We start from the raw sequence: 24,636 nt of genomic DNA on the forward strand, positions 1-24,636 counted from the left end.
AATTGCAGACTGCACAGATGGTACCTTCCCAAAGGAAAAAGTACTATAGCTTACTAGGGTATATATATTAGACTTAATAGTCACTATATACAGTAATTGACTTCTATTCCTTTTACATCAAATTAAAACTTTGGGTGTCAGATAATTATTTATTAAAAGCTAGACATTTTAAATGAGAATAAGAAAGAAAAGTATGTCTTTGTGCCCCCTTTTCCCTGTTCATGCCCTATCGGCCCCCCTGGCTAAACTTTGCTAGATCCGCCCCTGCACAGTTACCAGCCATCAGCTACGTAGAAAAGGATCCTCGAGTAGAAAGTAATATTAAATAAATTCTAACAACAGCTTATCAAGCTTAAACGTGCTGCTGTTGTTCAGCCGCTGGTTTCCTCTTTCTGGTGTAAAGTGGGCCAAAAACAAACAAGAGAGACGGACTCGCGACAGAAAAGCCGATCAGCTGATCATTAAGCAGTTTCATGATTGAAGTAGCAGCAAGAAGAGGCAGTCGCTTGTTAAGCTTAACGCAGGAATGCTTTACAGAGATGGACTTACACACTTGCTTTACTTCTCTCGGGGATAACTTTGTCGGAGATGAAATGCCAGGTTGCTAGCGAAGCTCCAAATGCTATCCAGACCACCGACAGGTCCCGCATGCCACAGCCGCTCTATCACGTGATGCATACTGCTCCGACGTGCTAACGTTCTGAGGCGAGTTACAGCGTGTTGCAAGTTTTGTGAGGTGCTTTCGTGATATTTAATGGATCGGATTACATTTTTTATTTTTCTCCGATATCCGATCCAGTAATTTAGGTCAGTATCGGACCGATACCGATACGTAATATCGGATCGGTCCATCTCTAATAATTATACACTTTATGTGTAGACCTCGATTCAAGTCAATTCATTTTTATTTATATAGCAACAAATCACAACAACAGTCGCCTCAAGGAGCTTTACACTGCAGGGTAAAGACCCTACAATAATAGAGAGCTCCCGCAATCAGATGATGAGCAAGAACTCTGGTGACAGTGGAAAGGAAAAACTCCCTTTTAACAGGAAGAAACCCCAGCAGAACCAAGCTCGTGGAGAGGTATCTGCCATAACTAAATAGGGACGATGGGAGGAAGAGACACGCTATTGAAGAGAGCCAGAGATTAATAATAACTAATGACTAAATGCAGAGTGGTGTTTAAACACATAGCGAGTGAAAAAAAAATGAATGAAGAAGAAAAACTCCCAAAGCTAGCTATTCCAGTGTAACTAAGGAAGGATTCAAGGTCACTTGACTCAGAGCTAAGGCAAGTTTTAAGCCTAATTTAAAGCAGAGAGGGTGTCTGTCTCCCAAATCCAAACTGGGAGCTGGTTTCATAACAGAGGGGCCTGCCTCCCATTCGACTGTACATCTGAAAACGTTTTGTGTTTTTCTTGAAGGCAAGTCAAGTTTGTATTGCTTTTCAAGTGCCTTCATCATTTCAAATGTTAATAATTAAAGGCAACATTTTGGATTTGTCTCATTAGCTCTCTTGGCCAGAGTTTATTCAATAAGGAAAGAAACTGAAAATTTTAAATTAGTCTGAGTGATTCATAATTATAAGTCACAGCGCTGTAAAATATATGGCTGGTGTAGACTCATAACTTAGCAATGGACAAAATGAATACGGCATACATAAATTTAATTTTAGAAAAAAAATTTTTTCAAAACCGACGATGACGTTGGCGTCGGGATTTGAGTTGTGAAAGCGTCTGTGCTGAATGTAGAAGCCACGTCCGAAGTTCACTCTGATGCCTCTGTCTTTCTAAATGGAGGGAAAATAACTGCGCGTGTATATGTAAGCATGTAAAAACTGCAGATAGTAAGATTAATAGCAACAGTATTTTGTCTATATCCACCATTGTAGAAATTTATCTCATATAAACAACGTGGTGCACAGTGTGACGTCAAAAAAGACTCACACCTTTGACGTTGCATGACTAAATGTCCGTTTTCCTCATCCACACGTAAAAGCGAACACTGAGTTTTTGAAAATCTCCACCCTGGCAGGAGTTTTTAAAAATCTAAGTAACCCTTCAGTAACCCAAAATGGCGTTTACATGTGGATGAAAGGCAGAAAAAGCAGCGTTTTCAAAAATACCTGTGTACGTGTGGACGTAGCCATAGTCACTTGCATGACAACATTTGATCAAAGCACTTTCAATTTGGGTGAAACACTCAGTTTTTAGCCTGACCAGTGACAAACAAATCCATCAGAGATAAAGTAAGAACAGACTTTCAGAAAAATACAGAAGGGTTCAACACATTTCACTACAAAAAAAAAGAGAAAAGCAAAAGATTAGAGAATGCCATAAAAATATCTCAAAAAAGGCAAACAGTGTCGTTTGGACAGATAAAACTAACCTGCAACAGAATTACACAGAGACAGAGTTTGGAGAAAGGTCACAATCTGATCCATACAACTTCACCTGTGAACACTGGGGGCACTGTTATGCACGGCATGCAGTGGTGCTGTGTCAGTGATTATTGATGATGTGACAGAAGATGGAAATAGCTCAAATTCAGCCACGCATGCAAAACTGAGTGAAAAGTGCCTCAGACTATAGGTGGAAACTAAGCCAAAACATACTGTGAAAATGAACAGGGACTTTTTCAAGGTCAGGAAGTGGAATATTCTGAAACAACCAAATCAGTCTCCTGCTTTCAACTCCATTGTGGATGTACTTCACCTAAAGAAGATAAAAGTAAAAAGTGGGCAGAAAGACCCAAAACAACATCTGAAGACAGATGCAGGTACGACCTTTACTGCCAGACCCTTCAGGCGATGTCTGACCAAGCATCAGGAGGTGGAAACGCACAGTCCCATGGAAACCCATGAAGTGACATTTAGGCTCCTGAAAATATAGGACTGTGTAACAAACACTTGTAACCAGCCATTCTGCTATTGAATAGCTGTTAATGGAGCTGCTGAAATACAAACTGATGATGCTCATAGTTGAACATGAGCACAAGTTTAATGTGCCTTTTTACACCACCAAGAAAATGAGCTATCATTTAGTTTGACGTTGAGCTCGTCGCCCACCATGTGTCTGACTGTTTGCTAGGTGCTGTTTTGGGGAGCAAGAGCAAGAGCTCCGCAGATGATGCCCAGAACGTGACCAGTTTGTACCAAGTCAGTATGATCTAACACAGAAAACTTCATTTTTCTGTTAAATTTTCAGCACAAATATTTCCAGGCCTGTGACTGCATCATGCTGTTCAGTGGCCTTTTCTGTTCCCAACATATCCCAGGACACACTCCGACAGATGACAGCTGCTTGGATTCACAAAGTGGAAGAACTGAAAAACAGACAGTTCGTGCTGTCACCTTTGTGAAAGTCTCAAATTGATTTTTCTTCTATGAAGAACTTGAACTGAAAAACTTTTTTTTTAAATTTCTTTTTACTGTCATCCGTGTAAAACTATCCAACTACTTTTTATGCACTTGGTTACCTTGGTAAAAACAAGAGAAAGAGAAAAGCTGAAGCAACAATAATTACACTTTTTTTTGCAGATAGATGCAAAAAAAAAAGTTGTGTTGAATGCAGTTTACATAACTAAGAATAATAACACTAAACAGTGCCAGTAAAGTGGACTGTATCCTCACTGAAGAAGTGTATCGTGTACAAAGAATGATACAAAAGCTAATCCTTAAAGACAAAAACTTTTTGGATAAAACTCTTCAGAGATTACTAAATGTTTTTTTTCTTCTATCAAATGAGCAAAAAAAGAAAAAGAAAAAATATATAATATGCACTTTGATGGGCTTTAAACGTTCACTGTGAGCAAGCAAAAAAGAAACAAAGCTGAGATGAAATTCAGCAGATTTTTGCTTTTGGTGCAGACTCTCTTCATGAACTAAGATGCTCCACCGATTTACCAAAGACGGTTTTTAATCACAAGTTGTTACTAATGACATTAGTAAGTTTTCTCTTTTACACAAAGGTACAGAGTCACATTAATGAGTAGTAAGTGCCTGTGCTTACCTTCCATTTAGTGTTAAAGTGGCTGCAATCTTTTTAATTTACAGCTTGTTTTGTAAGTTTTCGATTTTTTGGATAAAGTTTGTTTTCCTTGACTGAATCACTGTATTATACATACACATCATATGCAACATCCACCAGATGCTGCTTTATTATCCAGCATCCAGCAGCACACTGAATATGTCACTGTCAATGATCTGTGTCATCTCTTCCCCATAGTGTGTACAAAAATATCTGCACTTGCATCAGGGTTAATGACCAAATATTCAAGAGTGAGTTCTTAAGAAGAATTTATACAACTCAATAAAAATAACCCCTTTTTGTCCTGCACAGAATCTTAATCAACAGTTTACCAGCTTGAAGCTTAACAGCGATGGCGTGATTGCAGGGATATTTAAGAAACTCCTGAGCAAAGGAGAAAAAACCTCCAGGCGATTTCACATTTCATTTTAGTTGAACCTTTTAGCTTAACAGACACACTTTTTCTCACACAAAGAAAAATAGATATATTGCAGATGATTTAGCTACTAGTAAAGTTACATTTACAGTCCTTGGGCATCCACATAATAACACATCTAATACACTAACAACTAGCTTTCAACTAGCTTAGAGCTTGAAAATGTTGAAAATGGTATCACGTTTTTTATTTAATGCTACAATATGATGAAAAGGGCATCAGTTTAAAATGTATACCATGAAGTATGAGCAGGAAAAAAAAATATCACTATCAACGATGCTTTAACATTACCTACTGTACAATCTGAGACTCCAAACAACAACAGTAGTTGATATCCACTGCTACAGTGCAACACGTCTATTAACATTTCTGTGGGCCGGGAGTACCAACACGTTACCCTGACTAATGCAAAAAGTAGCTGTAACACTGTGTGTATCATGCATGAGGAAGAATTTCTTGAGCCACAAGGTAAACAAACTTTGGCAGAATGACAAAGCTGTGTCAACACAAATCAGCGCTCTGTCTCATAGTCTGACTGCAGCTCTCCATATCTGTATGTATGTCTGTGGCATCCCATTGAAACACACAGATTTACTGACACCAAGGTAGCCATTAGCAGCACTCTTCTCACCTAACTGCAGCAGAGGGGGTACTAAATCTCAAAAGCCTGTCATGGCAACAAACTCATATAGGCTTAATTTTTGTTTTATGTTCAAGTCTGAGCCAAAATGGGCCATGCCACACAAAACTGGAGCACTGTTTATGACATCAGCCACATGCTGTGACAGTGAACATTTTTCATACTGTGTGACCAGTTAAGGAGACAAGTCAAGCTACTCCTAACAGCAGAGTCCCCCGTCACAGACTAATATTATGTGATCGCCACGCAACATTTAGTTAAACCCCAGCAGATCATTCTCTCTTACACTGATAACAAAATAAATCAGTAATGGCTTTGACATCTTCACAATTGTCTGTCAGATTTAACCAAATTGAAGATATTAGAAACTAATTCAAATTTTCAAGTCAATAAATCAACAAAACATTTGAGCTGAGACAACACTCTCACTGCAACAGCTTCTTAAAGATGACGAACATCTGTAAACAACTGTAGAGGGTACTGTAATTTTACTGTATGTCATTAAAATGACATAAAGACCTTGAGGTAACAGTGTTGAACTTCGACTAACACTGATAATTTCTAAATATATCAAATAACCCATACACTGAATTATTTTTTATTTTGTAAACCCAGGTCATCTTGTACCCTTTTCAGCTTCACGTCCTCTTTGTTAATGCTCCTGCCTTTTCTGAAATATCCTTTCATCTTCACATACACCTCCCCTGTGGCTTTTCATATTTACCAAACTGTCTTTAATCTTTCATATTCTAGAGTTTTATTTTGCTTTGGGGTATTTCTTGTGCATGCCCTCCTGACAGTTTTTTGATAGTATTAGGCATTGTTTGGATTTCATGTCTTTCTTTCGCCTGTCACTTGCTGCCATGTTTGCTTCATGGGCCGCATTCCTGCTCTGTACATTAAAACGGAGATTACTGACTTTTATCTTGTCATCTGTCAGATCCCCGCCTTTGAGTCAGCTTGAGCTCGTGTATAATATGGTTGTCTCCCTCCTTTGAGGGTTTCCTCTCACCTGAGCCTCCACTTATCAGTTTTTTCACTCTTCCCTGTGAATATTTGTGATGACACTGTTATGACTACTTTAATCAAATATATATGTTTATATAATCTGTATTTTCTTTCACAAGAATCATTAACAGGTTAATAATCCAATTAAAAGAGCTGTGAAAAAAGTAAATGAAAGACAATGTACAGTTTATTTGTGAATTAGTGCACTAATAATTGCCTTACGTTAGATTACAAGGACTTCACTACCCATAATGCTCTTATAAGTTATCTAGCAATGTAAAGATATTACTTTCTAAACACAAGAAACTAGTTAAGCCTGTGAAATATGTGTATTTCTGGTTTACATTGACTAGAGAAAATGTCTCGTTTCAAGCGTAGGGTCTCTTCTTGTTTTGGAGCCACTGTGAGATAGCAGTAATTCCCTTTGCAGTATCAAGAAAATTACCCGAATACATCTGGAAAAATAGCGGCGGGGCTCACTCAAACAGACAATGATTACGATTCTGCAGTTCAGATACTCCAAAGTAGATTTAGAAAGAAGGTTCTCATTGGAAATGCGCATGTGTCAAAGCTAGTGAATCTCACTCATCCAGTGTTGGTGCACTGAGGCAGTTACAGTGGGGCAAAAAAGTATTTAGTCAGCCACCGATTGTGCAAGTTCCCCCACCTAAAATGATGACAGAGGTCAGTAATTTGCACCAGAGGTATACTTCAACTGTGAGAGACAGAATGTGAAAAAAAAATCCATGAATCCACATGGTAGGATTTGTAAAGAATTTATTCGTAAATCAGGGTGGAAAATAAGTATTTGGTCAATAACAAAAATACAACTCAATACTTTGTAACATAACCTTTGTTGGCAATAACAGAGGTCAAACGTTTACTATAGGTCTTTACCAGGTTTGCACACACAGTAGCTGGTATTTTGGCCCATTCCTCCATGCAGATCTTCTCGAGAGCAGTGATGTTTTGGGGCTGTCGCCGAGCAACACGGACTTTCAACTCCCGCCACAGATTTTCTATGGGGTTGAGGTCTGGAGACTGGCTAGGCCACTCCAGGACTTTCAAATGCTTCTTACGGAGCCACTCCTTTGTTGCCCGGGCGGTGTGTTTTGGATCATTGTCATGTTGGAAGACCCAGCCTCGTTTCATCTTCAAAGTTCTCACTGATGGAAGGAGGTTTTGGCTCAAAATCTCACGATACATGGCCCCATTCATTCTGTCCTTAACACGGATCAGTCGTCCTGTCCCCTTGGCAGAAAAACAGCCCCATAGCATGATGTTTCCACCCCCATGCTTCACAGTAGGTATGGTGTTCTTGGGATGCAACTCAGTATTCTTCGTCCTCCAAACATGACGAGTTGAGTTTATACCAAAAAGTTCTACTTTGGTTTCATCTGACCACATGACATTCTCCCAATCCTCTGCTGTATCATCCATGTGCTCTCTGGCAAACTTCAGACGGGCCTGGACATGCACTGGCTTCAGCAGCGGAACACGTCTGGCACTGCGGGATTTGATTCCCTGCCGTTGTAGTGTGTTACTGATGGTGACCTTTGTTACTTTGGTCCCAGCTCTCTGCAGGTCATTCACCAGGTCCCCCCGTGTGGTTCTGGGATCTTTGCTCACCGTTCTCATGATCGTTTTGACCCCACGGGATGAGATCTTGCATGGAGCCCCAGATTGAGGGAGATTATCAGTGGTCTTGTATGTCTTCCATTTTCTGATGATTGCTCCCACAGTTGATTTTTTCACACCAAGCTGCTTGCCTATTGTAGATTCACTCTTCCCAGTCTGGTGCAGGTCTACAATACTTTTCCTGGTGTCCTTCGAAAGCTCTTTGGTCTTGGCCATGGCGGAGTTTGGAGTCTGACTGTTTGAGGCTGTGGACAGGTGTCTTTTATACAGATGATGAGTTCAAACAGGTGCCATTCATATAGGTAACGAGTGGGGGACAGAAAAGCTTCTCACAGAAGACGTTACAGGTCTGTGAGAGCCAGAGATTTTCCTTGTTTGAGGTGACCAAATACTTATTTTCCACCCTAATTTACGAATAAATTCTTTACAAATCCTACCATGTGAATTCATGGATTTTTTTTTCACATTCTGTTTCTCACAGTTGAAGTGTACCTCTGGTGCAAATTACTGACCTCTGTCATCATTTTAGGTGGGGGAACTTGCACAATCGGTGGCTGACTAAATACTTTTTTGCCCCACTGTATATGATGAATGCAAAATTCAAATTGGGAGCCTAGAGTCAATGGGACTGGTATTGGATACCTGTTAAAGATGCTACTAGAGGACATGACTCTTGGTTGTAGCTGTCAGAATTGAGCAGAAGACAAATGGAAGGTGGTGGATGTTCTTCAGGACTATCAGAGTGAATAGAGAACTTGGCAAATGATGACCTTGTACAATCAGACAAAGAGCCTCTCTGCTCACAAGCCATGCAGGAAATCATTGTCCTCCAGTGACATGAAACTAAAGAAACCATGAATGGCACCCATCCATGCACTGAAATCACATTTGTAGAAGATGAAGAAGCTAGGCAGGCACTTTGTATGATTTGGAAATATACTGCAAGGCAAAGGACGAGTCATTTGTAACATGTGGAGGCTGGCATCACATATCTATTTGTGAGGAAAAATGAGGCACATCCATGTACGGAGTCTAAACAGACAATGTCATTTTGCCAGTACTTTCCCATCAGAAAAGATGAAGCCTGACAATGAGAACACTCTGTTGTTGCATTCTGCCAAAGCGTGGGGGGTAAGGAACACGTGTAGGATGATAGTCTGTTTCTCGCTTTATGGAGGAAGTCAGAAGAGCTTTGATTGTGACAATGCAGCGATGGTGCTGGAACGACCAATCATCAGACAAGGGACATTTAACCTCTGCACATTTGGCTCTGTAACATGTGAAGCTCAGCTTGGAAACCATCTGGCATAAACTGCAATATACCGAAATAGAAACAGCTGCAACCTCTCAAGTGTGCACTTGCATTAAAGGTTCACCGCGATTTCACACAGAGGGAGGTGAAGAAGTCTAATATTTGCACACTTCCCTGGCGATACAAAACCTAACTTTTTGTGGCAGCTGCTCACATTGCTAGTGACAGATAATTAAGGTCAGATACATACAGACTGGTGTCATTAGATTATAACCTTGCACGGGCAGTTTGGGACACTGTAATAATTTCCATCATGAATTCTGAAAATTTAGGTCACTGAGAATCACATATGAAAAGTCTGGGAGTGAACGAATGAACGAAGCTGCTCTGACAACAAAACAACTCTGGGCAACTACCGCACTGGCAAGAAATGGTTAAAAAGGTTTGAAAAGAAAATCAAAAAAGATATCAATGAAGTGATGGAGGACAACTCGACAAAAGGGATGGTGAGGATGTGCAAAGGAATAATAAATCACTATTAAACATTCAAGCGTAATACCTGAAAAAGGATAAATTAGTCCCGGAATTTAGGAAGTCCCTGTCTAAAGGAGTGCTTCTGCACATATCAGCATCATAACTGGATTGGGATGCTGGGAGATTTCTGTGGTTTATGGCACTGTTAACAGGAGCTGTATGTGCTCAGAATGACCAGGGCAGTGCCCAGCAGAAGGAAGGACATTTAACAATACCCAGTGGTGATAAAGACCATCAGAACCTCACTTTATGTGAATGACTTTATGCAAGTTTGCAGGAGGTGTCAGTGGCTCACTCAGTGACAGCAACATGAACACAGAGTCTGCTGCAGGCATGGCCCGCCTGTTTAAGTGAATAACAGGCTCTCTAGACCTGATAGTGAAGCAGTAGATCTCTAAAATTCACATCACTTCACTGGCAAGGCAGACATTTCACACATTTGTTTCAAGGTAGATGTTTTGCTTTTAGATTTAAGGCAAAGGTTGGACAACAGAAAGTGGCACCACTTCCACTGTTGTTGATTTCGGAGGATTATGCAAAATCATCGGGGCGTATTATGCCAGAGATCCAGCTCCCTTTCAGCTGGATCTCTGGTATAATACGCCAGAATAACGTCAATGAACCACAAGAGTTCAGTGTTCAGACATTACATAAAGTTTTGTTAGCAGTCCAAGAGTCAATTGTATTTCAGGGTCCATTCACTAAAGAAAATGCCTGACTTTTAAGTACATGTCTCAACGAATAAATTCCAAAGTAATTAGACTAAAGTACAAAAATCATATTGAAAAAAATTTGAGGTGTCACTTTTTGGAAAAGCAATTTGTTTGAAGAGTACAAAGTGTCAAAGTGAGGGTACAGTGTTGCGCTAACTACCAGCTGGTGAAGGATGACACAGAGAGAAAGACCAACAGAGTAAAAGAGAGAGAAAAAAGGAACTTTTAGTGCTCTTGCACATCCTCATATAGAAAATCACCAGACAGTCAAGTGCTGAGTGGACTAACACACTCTTATCCTTAAATTTTAACACCTTGTGGGATATGCTGAAAAAAAAATAAACTCCCCATGTTCTCTCTTTTCTTCCTTAGCCATCGCTTTCTTTATTCGCCATCTTCCTCCCCTGCTTTTAGTTCAGCTCTTGACTCCTCAAAAACCCGTTCCCTCATTTCCATGAGAATTTCTCTGCGCTGCCCTTTCCGCTACGGGGAAGCTGCATCAGACCTGTGCAGGTGGCTGATTTAGGTGTTTTACAATGGAGCATAAATTACATAAGGATAAGTGTGTGTGCAGTAAAATTGATGAGTAACAGTTAGAGTTTGATTTCTGCTCAGTCAGAACGCTGTAACCTTGCTAAAAGGATGGGATGTGAAGCTAATTACATGAAGGATGGCCTCCAATCATGCAATCTTCAGCGTGTGCTTTAGTGTGTGTGTGTGTTTGCAGTTGTCACCTGAAGCAGTATTGATGGTCCTGACAGCCTCCCTGGTGCTGACTCTGTTATTAGGGGGATAGTCAGGGACAGTGTTTTCGTAGTGCTTCCCTGACATCCGTGGACTCACTTTGGCAGGTAGATGACTGAAAAATAGAGAGATGGAGAAGGATGGAGAGGAGGGAAGGGGGAAAAGAGAATTAGATAAAAAAGTGAGGAGGAGGAACGGAGAATAGAAGACAAAAAAACAATAAAATGCCTTGGATTTGGAGAATTGGCTTACGCACGAGTGATACAAAAGAGGAATGAAGGTGAGATAGAAGGTGATGAAAATGTGATGAAGGAGATGAAAATTGGTTTCTGTGTGTGCGTGCAAGAGTGACAGATGTTTTAACCAAAGACGATTTGTGCTTGAAACACTGCCTGGTTCCCATTACAGCCGCTGACAATCTGAGTTTTACACATAATACCGTGACACATGTGCACAGTCACGAACAAACACACATGTGCACATTCCCAATTTCACACATAACAGCCAGCGATCCCCTCATTGGCTCACCCTGATTGGCTGTGCTGCTCATCAATGGCATCCACGGCACTCTCCACAGAGCTCAGGAGAGACTGGATCTGATTGGCTGACTCCTTCAGCAGGAAACGGGTAACAAATTGCTCCACGTTGGTTCCCCTCTCATACACCTGGAGAGAAAAAAAAAGGATTGACAGCGTGTGTCATATATAATTTGAGTTGTTCTGTCAAAAGATGTAACATCAAAATGTCTGTGAAGTCAATGTTTTCTTCCCCTTTCATCATGTCCTTCACACATCACAGCGCAGCACTGCAGCCTTCCTGTCCGTTACTATCCTGAAGAGACTTTTCAGCTCAAATCTTATTTGCTTCTTCCTTGCATTCATTTAATGGTTGATTTGCTTCTCGCAGTGGACAGACAGCAGATAGGGAGGCAAAAATAACAAGTAAAAACAGACTAGTGCACTGTATTTGGAGAACTTGACAGCTGGTAATGGATTATTGGATAATGAACGACTTGAGACAGTTGATTATTTGACTTTGTGGATGTAGTGTGTTGCAGCTGCAGTGAAAAAGGAAAGGTTGGTGTCACTGAAACTTTGAGACAAGCGTTGTCTTTCACAAACGGCCACTACTGTGTGATGCTATTCTGCTGTGTGTGCTAATTACTGTAAATGATATATATAAATAAAGCTTTTACTTTTAGAATTTAAGAAGCACTTTTGCCTTAAAGGAAATGTTGAATTATGGAAATCTTGTAGCCCCATAGGGACACGAAAATGTGACTTCCTACTTCCTACTGTTTCAGTTCAGATTCAGCAGACAAAGACACGAAGCCGCTGAAACAATATTCTTCTTCTCTAGCAATACACAAAGGCATAGCAGCAAGAAAGGCGAGGGATCAATAAAGTCATCAGTTGTCAGCATCATTCACCGTTCTACTACAATACTGTTCCACCCGATTTACACCAGCCGCCTTAGATGAAGTGCATCAGTCTGTTGGTATTCAGCTTTCCCAGAGCTGTTTTAAATTGTGTCATGAGTGGCTATGAGTCCTTGAACGAATGCATATTTAAAATAAATGAGAATCCAATAATAAACGACAGACCTGTGAATGTGGAAAATTTGGAAAAGTTTTTAATTTTTTTTACCTCAAACATTTTCAAAGACAGAAGCTAAAAAAAGACAAGTGACATCCTAGTGAACGCATCAAAGCAGGCGTCCCTGAGCTGCTCCGCTGATAGTGTGAACACAGCAAACTGGCAGAGGAGTTGAGTGTTTCAGATAAGACTGGCACTCCTGCTTTAACTCTGATGACCTTGTCACAGCGACCACTTAATTATTTAACGGCGTGAAGGTGTGCTTTAAATAAATTTTAAAAAAGCCAGTCCATTCAAAATGAGTCGCAGCACATCTGTCAGTTCTGGATTTCAAGCTGTGTGTATGAGGCTGTACTTTACAGTTTACTGCAAGTTACAGTTTGCATTTAAAGACTTTAAGGTAGTGTTTTGGTTTTTCTTTGTTCTCTTTCTCTCTCAAAAAATTAATCTAAATTCTAAAAGATTGACATGAATAGTTCATTTTCGCTCCAAGTTGGGAACATTGGCATGTCAGTATAAGAAATTGAAGAGTTATTTCCAAGGCTAGTGGTTACAGTATATGTAAACATGTATGTAAAATAAAGCGAAACTAATAAGAGTATGTTTCTAAAATTTTAACCCTCATTATTTCTACTGTACCAATATTTGACCATATGATTAAGTAATTTAGGTCCTGGTAACCCATCGAGGGCAAACTGTGGCTCTTACCACTTGCTGGTTGGGAGTTTTGTTCCCAATTGCCCTGAAGATCCTAAATTGGACCAGTAGAAGAAAATGCATGGAAGTGTTTTTATTTATGCATATTTGAAACTGTTTTAGTCAGAATATAGAAGGAGAAATACACAGCTGCAGCTCTAACATATTTTATAGCAAAAATAAAGCCCAATAAATCATAAACACAGTAGCACTAGGCAGTCTATTTGATGAATGTGCCATGTCTGGTAAACTTAAAAGTAGAAAAATGAAAAGAAAAAAGCATCAGGCTGCATTTTAAGAATAGATAAAATCTGGTAGTGGTGGTACTGGATCTCCAGGGAGGAAAGCATCAAAAAAATATCCATCCATCCATCCTCTGGAGTCTGGAGCCTATCCCAGCTACCGTAAGGGGGTGGGGTACACCCCGGACAGGTCGCTAGCCTGTTGCAGGGCCAACACGCAGAGATAGACAACTATTCACACTCACATTTACACATATGGACAATTAACTTAACTGCATGTCTTTGGTGGGAGGAATCTGATGTACCCGGAGATAACCCACGCAGACATGGGGAGAACATGCAAACTCCACACAGAAAGGCCCCGGCGAGATTATGGTGCGTCAAAACTAATCACCTGGAAACATTTCAAAGTCAACCAAAGTATTTTCCACCAACTCATGGAGCAACTTCAGCTTAATTAGCTAACTGGACACAGTTGAACCAATTTGCTTCACCCAGATGTCTTCAGTCTGCAAACTTAAGAGATGGTGACAGAATTTGAATTCTATTTTTGCTGCTAACGTTGGGGCCTGACAGGCAACGGTGACAAAGAAATAAAACTGCCAGCTTTCATGTACTGCTTAAGACATGTTTAAGGCCAAAACCTTTTCAGAATAATACATGAAAACCTGACTATTGAACACCAGGCCATAACTGACTGCACATGTACTCTAGAGAGTGGAGTCAGTCGGTCATGTCAGCTTTACTGTCAGGAGTCACAGTGCAGTGATTCAGGAAGACAATTAAGGTTCCTGTGCATTCACCCATTCTCTGCTGCACTCTAATCAAAGACAAACGCTCCTGTGAGACAGCGAATCACACAGGCCTCTGTATTGACTTCCATTATCATAGTCAATGACTTCCACACATGCACACAAGCAAGCATACACTGAAAGAGCCAAACTCATCCGTATCTGTGTGCAGAATAGTCCAGTCAGCTAGTTCTGATTTTCAAAAGCATCCAATAAAAGCTCAACTATCTGTAAAACAGCAACCAGATTACAGAATTTAGGCTTGTCGTCCAATTTGTACTTACTGTTTTATTCAGGAGGCGCCGATGACACATTAATGACTACCACGCTGAGATTCAATTATTTAAGAGGGATACACGTCTGAATAAACAGAAATGAAAAAGGAGAATCTTATCAGTTTTATTGAATAGTTTATGACGGTGTTGCGAGTCAATTGTGGACATTTAGTCTTAAAATTGGAAAATGCTGATAAAGTCTTGCCATTTATTTGATATATTCAACATGCTTTGTCTTTAGTTAGACAAGCTGAGTTCTAGCATTTATAGCAAACAAAAAAAATATTGGTAGGAAATTCCCTCTGGGTAAATGTAAATGCATGTGCCTTATAAATCAGCAGATTTGCAAGAAGGATGAGCTAAGATATAAGAATTATGATGGTCGGTAGAGGCAAAATAATAGATGAAGGCTGAGATATAACTGCCCTTAGCACAATTATCCAAATGTTCATACACAAAACAGACACAAGATTTAACACAAGTCAGGGCAACTCAGGGGGTTGGGAAGCTCATCTGTAACCGGAAGGTTGCCAGTTTGATGCCCCCAGCTCTCTCTGTCCTGGTCGTTGTGTCCTTGGGCAAAACACTTTACCCTACCGCCTACTTGGCCAGAGGGGCTGATGGCGCGATATGGCAGCATCGCTTCTGTCAGTCTGCCCCAATGCAGCTGTGGCTACAACTGTGGTTTGCCTGCACCAGTGAATGAATGAATAGTGGAATTGTAAAGCGCTTTGGGTGCCTAGAAAAGTGCTATATAAATGCAATCCATTGTTGTTATCATTAACAGAGCCATTATCCACAGACTGGATGGAAATGAATGGATGTGTCACAAACAACAAGAAGCTTATTTGTTTCCTTGTCGATACCGTGTCACCCCATACATATATATTACCATATTATGTCGTTGTAAGTTTTTAAGCATTGATAAACCTAACATGAAGACAGATTTCAATCTCACATAAAATGGAAAAGTGCATGAGCTCATATGAACGTGTATGCAAGATCGCTGATCATAACTGTAACATTTGGGCACTACTTGCAAAGGTTTGCATCAAAGCAAACCATGAAAATAAGATTTGACAAACTGGAGAGTTGTAGGGACACACAAGCTACCAAGAATATGAAGTATGAAATTTTAAAGGCACTGTGCAGAATTCAAAAAATTCTCAATTTGGGTATCCAAAAACATGCCACCAGTATAACTTCAGAGAAAATGGAGTGCCTTAATGGCCAAGGCGTTTAAGGCCTAACAGTTCTGTGGCACACCATTCCACATCTCTCCCTCTCTCCCCCATTTTTTCTGTCATTGCTGCACTAAAGAATTACATTTATTCAAATTAACCGATGTAAACATGAAATTGAAAATCACGATTAGTGTAAAGCAATGCACAGAAGTGTGTAAAACAAAAGCAATGGCTCAGCTCCATTTATGAAAACCTGCCACACAGAACAGATACAGCAACACTACAAGAGGCCCCGGGGCTGTAAACAGTATAACAAATATATTTTTATGCTATTACAGTTGCAGGCAGAGTTTTTTTCAGCTTTTTTCACGAAATCATTTTCCAGGACATTTTCAGTGACATGAGGCTGTTATAAGAGATCACGTTTGTGTCCTTACTGAAAATGTCCCTTTAAATTTTAGCCACTTCAAAGTAAAAACACATTCCTGACAAGTACCTTGACACAGTGCTGTTTTAAATACAGCGGGTGCTGACACTGAATACTGGCCCTTTTTTTCCCTTTGTAGAATTAAGTGAAGAAACTACTGCATTATTTTTCAACGCCACTAACAACTCTACTTTTAGTGCTTGATGTATGTGTTAACAAGGTTAACCGAGAAACAACCTAAATAAACCTTTTTTTATTGACCATTCTAAAAGTACAGATGGAAAAATACGACCAAGAAGTCAGCTGCTACAATGCTAACAGTACATAAAGCAACTGTTTCGTAGAATTGCCGATCTATTTAATGCTGCGAACAGTCATTATGCATCCTTAAAGTACAAAAGTAGAAAATTTACAGATACATAAAGTTCCGACTAGGTGGTGATAAATACACAAAGCAGTCAAAACACTGTGCAGGGCGTTTTAAACTGTTTTAAAGATCATGACTTAACAATGGAGGCCATCTGATGAGCCCCTGTATGACACCAGGCTGTATAACATGTGCCATTTTACCAGACATTAATAAAATTTGGTTTAACACATCTGAAACTATCCAAACTTTTAAACACATTTTCACCAGTTAATGATGTTAATGCAGCTCAAACAGCTGCAGAACACTTTAAAATATGCAGTGAATGCAACATGTTTTAGGTAGCGTGTATATCCACCGTGGTCCTCCCCATTCTTCCTCAGTTATCCTGCCCCCTCCTTGCTCCCTCTTTCAAATGTTTCACATGGACCCAGCTACAAAACCCAGGATATGAAAACTGTGATCTATAATTCACACAGATCACTGACCCAGGAGGAGATACACCCTCCCTCTCTCAGCTGGCTCCCTGAACACGACCTGGTAATTAGCTTTGTGTATTATTCCTAGCATCTATAAGTGTGTCTTTATCTCATAGATAAACTGAGTTACAGTGTTACTGTGTTGAAATACAAAGCTCTCCTTCAAACCGTCACGACGGTGAGGCTTAACATTTTTATTGTATTTTGATGCCTCTTCCAAACAGCATTGTGCCAGAGACTTCCTATGAAATGATGCATATGCGTAAAGCAACAATATGCCCTGACAGAGTTTTTATTCCAGCACGGAGGTGGCTTTGTTGTTAGAAAAATTAAAAATAAAGGTCTTTCTTTAGCTTACCCGGTTGAGCATGGGACTAATGTGGCAAAAGGCTGCAGGAGCCTGGGTGTGATTCTGCCCCACTGTCCAATAAAAGTGAAAAATAGTCCAAAAGTATTTTTTTCAGTAAAACTAATTTATTCAGTTACTAGTAAGAGACTGCGTCAGGGAGGTCACTCAGTCCTTTGTATGTGCCTGTGATATTTCATCCTGCTCTCTTGCATTTCCCTCATTTTCTTAAGGTTACAACAAAACTCCTCGTTAACAACCTACGCATGTGTTCAGCCCCCCCCCCCCCCCCCACCCTTCTTCTCTCTTTCTGACACACACACACACACACACACACACACACACACACACACACACACACACACACACACACACTTTGTAGCAAGATGGAGGTGGCTGATTACAGAAGATTGTAGGTGGTAATCAGTGATTACAGAGGTTGTTCTAGTTAGGGGAAATTATTCCACCCTCAGCCCGTCCCTGATGGGGTCACAAAAGCTTTGTGGAGAGGCAGTGGTGACATGTTCATCTCCAGTATGATTGACACGAGTGGCTACTCGTGGCTACAGTTACCTTCTGTTATGACCTAAGGCAAACCAGGTAGCATAATGCTCTCTTCGAAACTGTGATAAAAACCTGCATCCCGGTAGAAACAAACTATAAGAATATCACCTCTGCTTCACATCCAAGCTTGAGATCTGGGGCAGCAAATTAAAAGAAATATAGCAGCATCTGAAATACATTATTAGAGAAAATTATAAAACCTTTAATGAATTCATACCAAGGATGCACTGTTCGGTAAAGTAAGAACTTCTTCTTACTTCTTACTCGATTTGCTTTTATGTGCCTTGCAAAATTGACTTCATTAAACTCACTGACTTCATGCAAACAACCTCAGTGCAGTGTGCTTTGCAGACAACATCAGGCCATTTGCCATATGCTTCCCTTGCACTTTAAAGCTACACATCGACTTCATTAATTCTAACAAAATGGGAGAGGAGAAAAGAGGTTAACCTAAGAACCTCTGCTCACAGCAGCATCCACCAAGATGTAATGACTGGGTTCTGCATGATGAAACAGTGAGTGGCTCGCCCATTTTAGTAAAGCCCCAAATCAAGTTGTGATTGTGGTGCTGTTCAGTCTTAATAATGTAACAACGGTCTTCACAGTTCACTGTACATCAGGGCAGAGACAAAGCTGTTGCTGACCATCTCTCAGACAGATGGCTGACATAGAGGATGTAAGTGTTGGTATCGATCCACTGATAATTCGTTATATCCTTCAGCTTAGCGTGAAGGAGCACGATCAGTCTCAAAGGAGAGAAATTGAGTGAGAGCTCTTAGAAGGGAATGGATGTGCAATCAGGTTTGAAAAAAAGAGACAAAAAAAAGCTCTATGGTATCATGTTAGATAAACAGCTGGTGCAGTGGTGGGCTGCTTCAGTAGGTCCTACAATGTTAACTTAACTCTTTACCCTTTGAAAGTCAACCAAAAGTAACCCTTGAATTTTTTTCTGACACAAGTGGTTTCTGTCTGTCATATTTCAGGCGTGCTTGTAGAACAAAATGATCGGGTTTGCATCATAATGTAGTGACACTTGGAATAACCCGGAAACTATTCTAATGGCCGTCAAACCACATCTTTATACACATATACTGAAGTGTTACAACTTGTCATTAAGGTTACACGGGAAGTCCTTAAATGTCGTCTTTATGGGGGAAATATTTAACACCGTTGTGCAAATTTCTATGCTTTTTGTTTTTCAAAATAACATTTTAAAAACATTCAATTAACTCTGGGTGACCCAGCGATTTCTTGCAGGGATCAGGCCCCAGCTTGTGTCCAGGAAGCATGCTCTGCTACATGTCACCCGTCGCTTGATGCCTGATTTATGCTTCAGTGGGAAATTTACTTAGGATGTAACCAGAAACCCCTCTTAATCCTACATTGCAACCTTCCACATAACCTGGCAAGAACAACTCCCGAGAAATATAACTACATGTCAGGTCAGTGCAGCACACTGTGAGTCTGATTGGCATGGAAGAAAAAAAAGATTATTAACTCATTCACTGCCAGCCATTGGCAGTGAATGAGTTAAACCCATTGACTCATTCACTGCAATTGACGGCTATAGACGTCAATGGCAGTGAATGAGTTAACAGTCATGGGGAGCTCAAAGTTTCATCATAAGAATAATAAGACAAGAAGAAAGTCAAAAGTGTCAAAGTGGTGAAACACAGAGCGCCTGCTACTTTGCTACCCTGAGAGAAGAGAAGAGAAGAGAAGAGAAGAGAAGAGAAGAGAAGAGAAGAGAAGAGAAGAGAAGAGAAGAGAAGAGCTCATATACCCTGTGAGCAGTTTCCTGTCCCTGCACTTCCTTTTAACTCTCCTTCAAACTGCTTCAGGACATACAACGCCCACATCTCAGCCTACCACTGTGTGCTCTCTGGAGACTTCTTTGGCTGACTATTTTTAGATTACTTTCTATTGGTTTGATCTTGTTTGCCATGGAAACCAATAAAAGTTGTTTATGTTACCAGACGTCTGAGTTGTCTGCCAGTTGAAGTCCTGTTAATTCCTTTCATTTCACAGTTAAAGACGAGTCAAATTTTATATCACAAGTCTCACTGCAGACCCGACATTGTCTCCCAAAGCAGGCCTCTACCAGTGGGGATAACAGAAGTTTGATGGATTGGAAAGCAGAAGCATATCTCCCTGGCTGGTCTGCTATTCGAAAACCCTGCCTCAGCTTCATACATCAGCCAATTAAAATCGTATCAGAGCAACCTCAGTCAATATGTCTCCAAGCAACACAATTTTAGCTGCATGGAAGCTAGGTCTAAGCAAATACACCTGTAACAGGGAGAAACATATTCCCCATAAATGTCTATTCTCACCGTCTGCGTCAGTAATCAGATTTAGCTGCAGTCAGTCAGTCTCCAGTCTCTCTCTCTCTCTCTCTCTCTCTCTCTCTCTCTCTCTCACTCACACACACACACACACACACACACACACACACACACACACACACACACACACACACACAGCTCAGCCTGTTTTCCTTGGTTATTACTCTCCACTTTCCTTTTTTTTTTACTCCCAGTGACCATCTTCTTATTAAGACATCCCAGCTGCACTGCTAGCTGACCACAGAAAGCTCAGCTGAGTGTGTACACTGTGTGCACACGAGTGTGTGAGACTGAGCACTAATGGTAGACTCGGATGGCTGACCACCCGCTTCTCCTCCACTGAAAACATCTACCAGGCCATTAGCATGACACTAAACTGAGGGTGGACACATACACACAGGGTGCACCGCCATAATCTACTCTCTCAGTGGGATTTTGTGGCCATTGCACAGCCACTCACCAAAGGAAAAAAGAGAGAGAGTTACAGTCTTCAAATGTTTGACTTGTGTTCTTTCCGTGTTTGTATTTGGTTCAATATGCAAATTAGACCCCTGGTTTAGGAGCCTTGCTTTTAAAGCACAGTTGTGGGTGCTAAAGAATTTATCTTTACGGATTGTTTAACCATTTAAGACCTACCATAGAGCCAAGTCCACCAGAGCTTAACTTTATATTTTTACATGCTGTAGTGCCATTTTTGGGAGCATTTCAAGTTGCCATACATCAATACAACCGTTATATCCCAAATTTTAATAATATGTATCCATGAACTCCATAGTAACTGCATAAATTGCAATAAAGTACAATAAACTACAAAAAAAATTGATAATTGTTTTTTACATATATTTCTAGTTAGAGAAATTTATGAGGTTTATCCTTCAGAACTGTAAATACAAAAAAGTTGCACAAAACAGCTTCCCACCACAGGAAATTTATTTTGAGTGTCTTCATAGTTTTATTTTTGAGATACACCAATTTTTATATACTGCAGGAAAACCGAAAATAAATATTATAATGCAAATTTGCAAAAAATGTGCATCAAAATAAACTATTTCCAGCAGTGCAATTTGAAACTATACAGAAAAGCATAAAGTCAAACATGACTTTATGCTTTTGAAACTACATTTTCCGCGAAAATGACATCACTTGCGGTTTTGAGCAGGTAATGGCGGACATGCGCTGATGTCTATTCCAACGTAGAAAGTGTTATGAACAGCTGATCAGATCGGCAAACCGTGTTTCTGGACTATTATGTTTTTGTTGCTGCAAATGCTTTTTACGAAATATTTGCAATGCCCTATGTGGAAGGAAACCGTGATTTAGGACAAACTGATGGAAAAATGTGAGTACAAGTCCTCCGGTTTCATATGCAAAAAAAATTACTGCACTAGCCTATGTGGTTGCAGTTCTACCGGAATTTTAAAAATAGTTACTCAAAACGGAGCTTGCCCGCTCCGACCGGTCTTGAAGGGTTAAACAAAGATGATACAAGATACTTTTGAGAAAGCCACAATAAATCAGTATTAATCATAATTTATGTGATCATGCACCTATAGGAATTATTAGATTAAATGAATGAGCATTTTGGCATAAAGGGGAAGGCTGTTATCGTATGAGACTTTCTCTTTAGCTGTAGTTCCCACACACCGTGAACGCAGTCTCAAATAAACTGATGGACTGACTCTCTACAGTCACTTTGGCTTAACCATGTACCTAAAAAAATAAATATTGTGGGCCAAGGTGTTGATAGTCCCCTCCACAAACTACCATCCATAAATTCAAATGCTTTGGGACAGTCCTCACTGACACCCTTTTTCTGGAGATGGAGCTCAGTAGTCAGATTGGAAAAGCCTCTACTTTTTGTTGAAGGCTGAACAAAAAAGGTGTGGATAAAATCTCAGGGCTGGTGTGGTGATCATACTGCAATACGGCAGTCAGATATGGACATTGCAGGCTCCCAAGCAGTCTGAAATATTCTGTATACACAGTCCTCCTCTCAGGACTCTCCTGGGTTAGTAATATGCAAAGTATGGAAATTGAAAAACACAATATAGAGATTGAAAAAAAACCCTATACTTTTCCTCTACAAAGGATATTAAGACTAGTGATACGCAATAAGCAAGTAACAGAAAATAACCAGAACAGAATCACATCAACACAAGGCTATAAAAATGTATTTTAAAAGGGTTTTAGAAGAGGTTACCAATTCCTTTAAACTTAAGTCTCTAAGTGGAATTGCAAGCAGGGATTCACCTGAGGATGTAGCTCTCTGTCACAGTGTGTCGTCTGTCCTGTATCCCTCCTCTCACCCCCAACCGGTCGACAGCAGACAGCTCTTATTCTCTGAGCCTGCTTCTGCTGGAAGTTTTTTCTCGTTAAAAGGGAGTTTTTTCTTCCCACTTTCCCAAAGTGCTGGTTCATAAGGGCTCATTTAATTGTTGGGATTTTCTCTCTATTAATGTAGGCTCTTTACCATACAATATAAAGTGCCTTGAGGCAACTGTTGTTGTGATTTGGTGCTATTCAGAATTTAAGGATGTGAACAATCTCACCTATGTAAACCATAGACTGTATATAAAAGATGGGTGTAATCACCATAATATAATTCAATGGCTTTGCCACATTTTGAGGCCTTTCAGCTTTAAGGCGACCTTTTTTGTTTTCAAGCCAGAAGTGACAAGCGAGTGCTAGGTTTTGAGCTAAGGCTAGCAAGCTTAGTAAGCAAGCTGCACCCATTGACTGAAACATGTAGCATCAGACCCTGCTAACTGGCACTAAGCAATATAATCATTAAAATACTTGAGTCTGACCCACTGAAACAAGATTATAAACTTCTTGGACAGTTTGCACCACACGGCAGATAATTCTATTAGAAATACTTAAAATGCACCAGTATCACAAAGATTAGGCTATATAGGAACCATGTTGTGAAATTAGCTGTAAAAATTGTAATTATTGTTGTAACCAGGTTATAAGCATGGTGATTTTATCAATGAAGTTGGGCATTTTAACAGTCTATGACAATCTATGGGGTTGACTTGATTTGGAGCCTGACTCTAGTGGCCTTTGGAGGAACTGTAGTTCTTGGCACATCACACTGTTTTTGTTTTTTGTTTTTTTCAGCAGCAGAGTGGACACATGAGCACGAACAAACCTTGAAACCAACACATGGGAAGCCTCAGCTGAATTTTTTACAGAGCTTTGAAAACTAAGAGCTGTTTCAGAGGGACAGGAAGCTGGCAGATGGGTAAAAAGCCAGTGTGTAAGGCATTTTGTGGACACTGCCAGGAGGACTGTCATTCCCAAATGAGGTAAAACAGCCATAGCCATAGCCATAGCTCCAGCAAAACAGTGGACAACCAAGAGAGATAATCTAATGGTCCCCATAATTACTGTTTATTTTTTATCACAATTTTTGATGCATTTGTTCCAGTTAAAAATATATATTTTTTGGTGGTTGGATGTCACTCAAATCATTGAGGCCCCATTTTTTAAGGCAGTAAGTAGTTTCCCTTTATTTAACTACATGTGAGCAATGGAAAGCAGATCTAAAGAGAATGTAGCTGCAAGTCAATGACCAGATCTCACCAGAAACTGATCATTTTTCCACAACCAGAAACCTACAGGGAAACTTGTACACCATTACAATTATCCGTATTAATTATAACATAGACACATAACCATGACATATTTGTTTTTGCAGTCAGGACTGAGGAAAGCTATAAAAAGCAAAAGATAATACATCAACATTTGGTCTATTGGAGAGATCTGACTGGTGGAAGTGACTTTTGGAAGTGTGGAAGTGGTTAACAGGAGGCAGCATGCCTGAGTTTGTTTCTAAACAGAAGGCAAGCTCACAAACAGGCATCAGAATCATACACACTCTTCAGATAGCATGCCAGCATCACAGGCCCACAGAGAGAGAGAGAGATGGGAAAAAATGAAGGCGAGGAGGAGGATGGAGGTCGAAGGCGGGGAGAAACAGGAGGAGGATAGGAAGGGGGATGGGAAAAAAGAGATGCAGAAGAGAAGGGAATAAAAGGGATGGAGCGACAAGAGGAATGCACCGCGTGCTGTGTTGAGCTTTCTGTTTCATTTGTGTGTTTTAATTTCTCATTCAGTCAAATCTGGATTAAATCAATGAGTGGGGTTCGATGTCTCTCCCTACTCCTTTCACCCAATTATCCATCCATCTCTCCATTTTTTCCTCTCCTTTTCCCACTCCCACAGTCCTCTGCATTATTCATGCGTTGGGTGTAACCTCATCAGTCAACATACCGACAAAACAACACACACACACACACACACACACACAAACACTGCCAGTTCTG

At 40.3% G+C, this 24,636-nt stretch overlaps 1 protein-coding gene across 2 annotated transcripts in view; it reads right to left on the reverse strand.

The window, feature by feature from the left end:
* Window positions 1-24,636, reverse strand: part of necab2 (N-terminal EF-hand calcium binding protein 2) — a 153,956-nt gene that overhangs the window by 63,805 nt on the left and 65,515 nt on the right. For both annotated transcript variants that reach the window (XM_085464585.1, XM_085464584.1), the window contains exons 6-7: window positions 11,526-11,662; window positions 10,988-11,112 (exon numbers count right to left, since the gene is read on the reverse strand). In XM_085464585.1, the coding sequence (XP_085320711.1) occupies window positions 10,988-11,112; window positions 11,526-11,662 (262 nt within the window). The remainder of the gene's footprint in view (window positions 1-10,987; window positions 11,113-11,525; window positions 11,663-24,636) is intronic.

This window comes from Copadichromis virginalis, linkage group LG7 (genome assembly GCF_057382275.1).
Source record: "Copadichromis virginalis isolate Kocher_CV1m ecotype Utaka linkage group LG7, C_Virginalis_male_GT1.1, whole genome shotgun sequence".
NCBI classification, from domain to species: Eukaryota; Metazoa; Chordata; class Actinopteri; order Cichliformes; family Cichlidae; genus Copadichromis; species Copadichromis virginalis.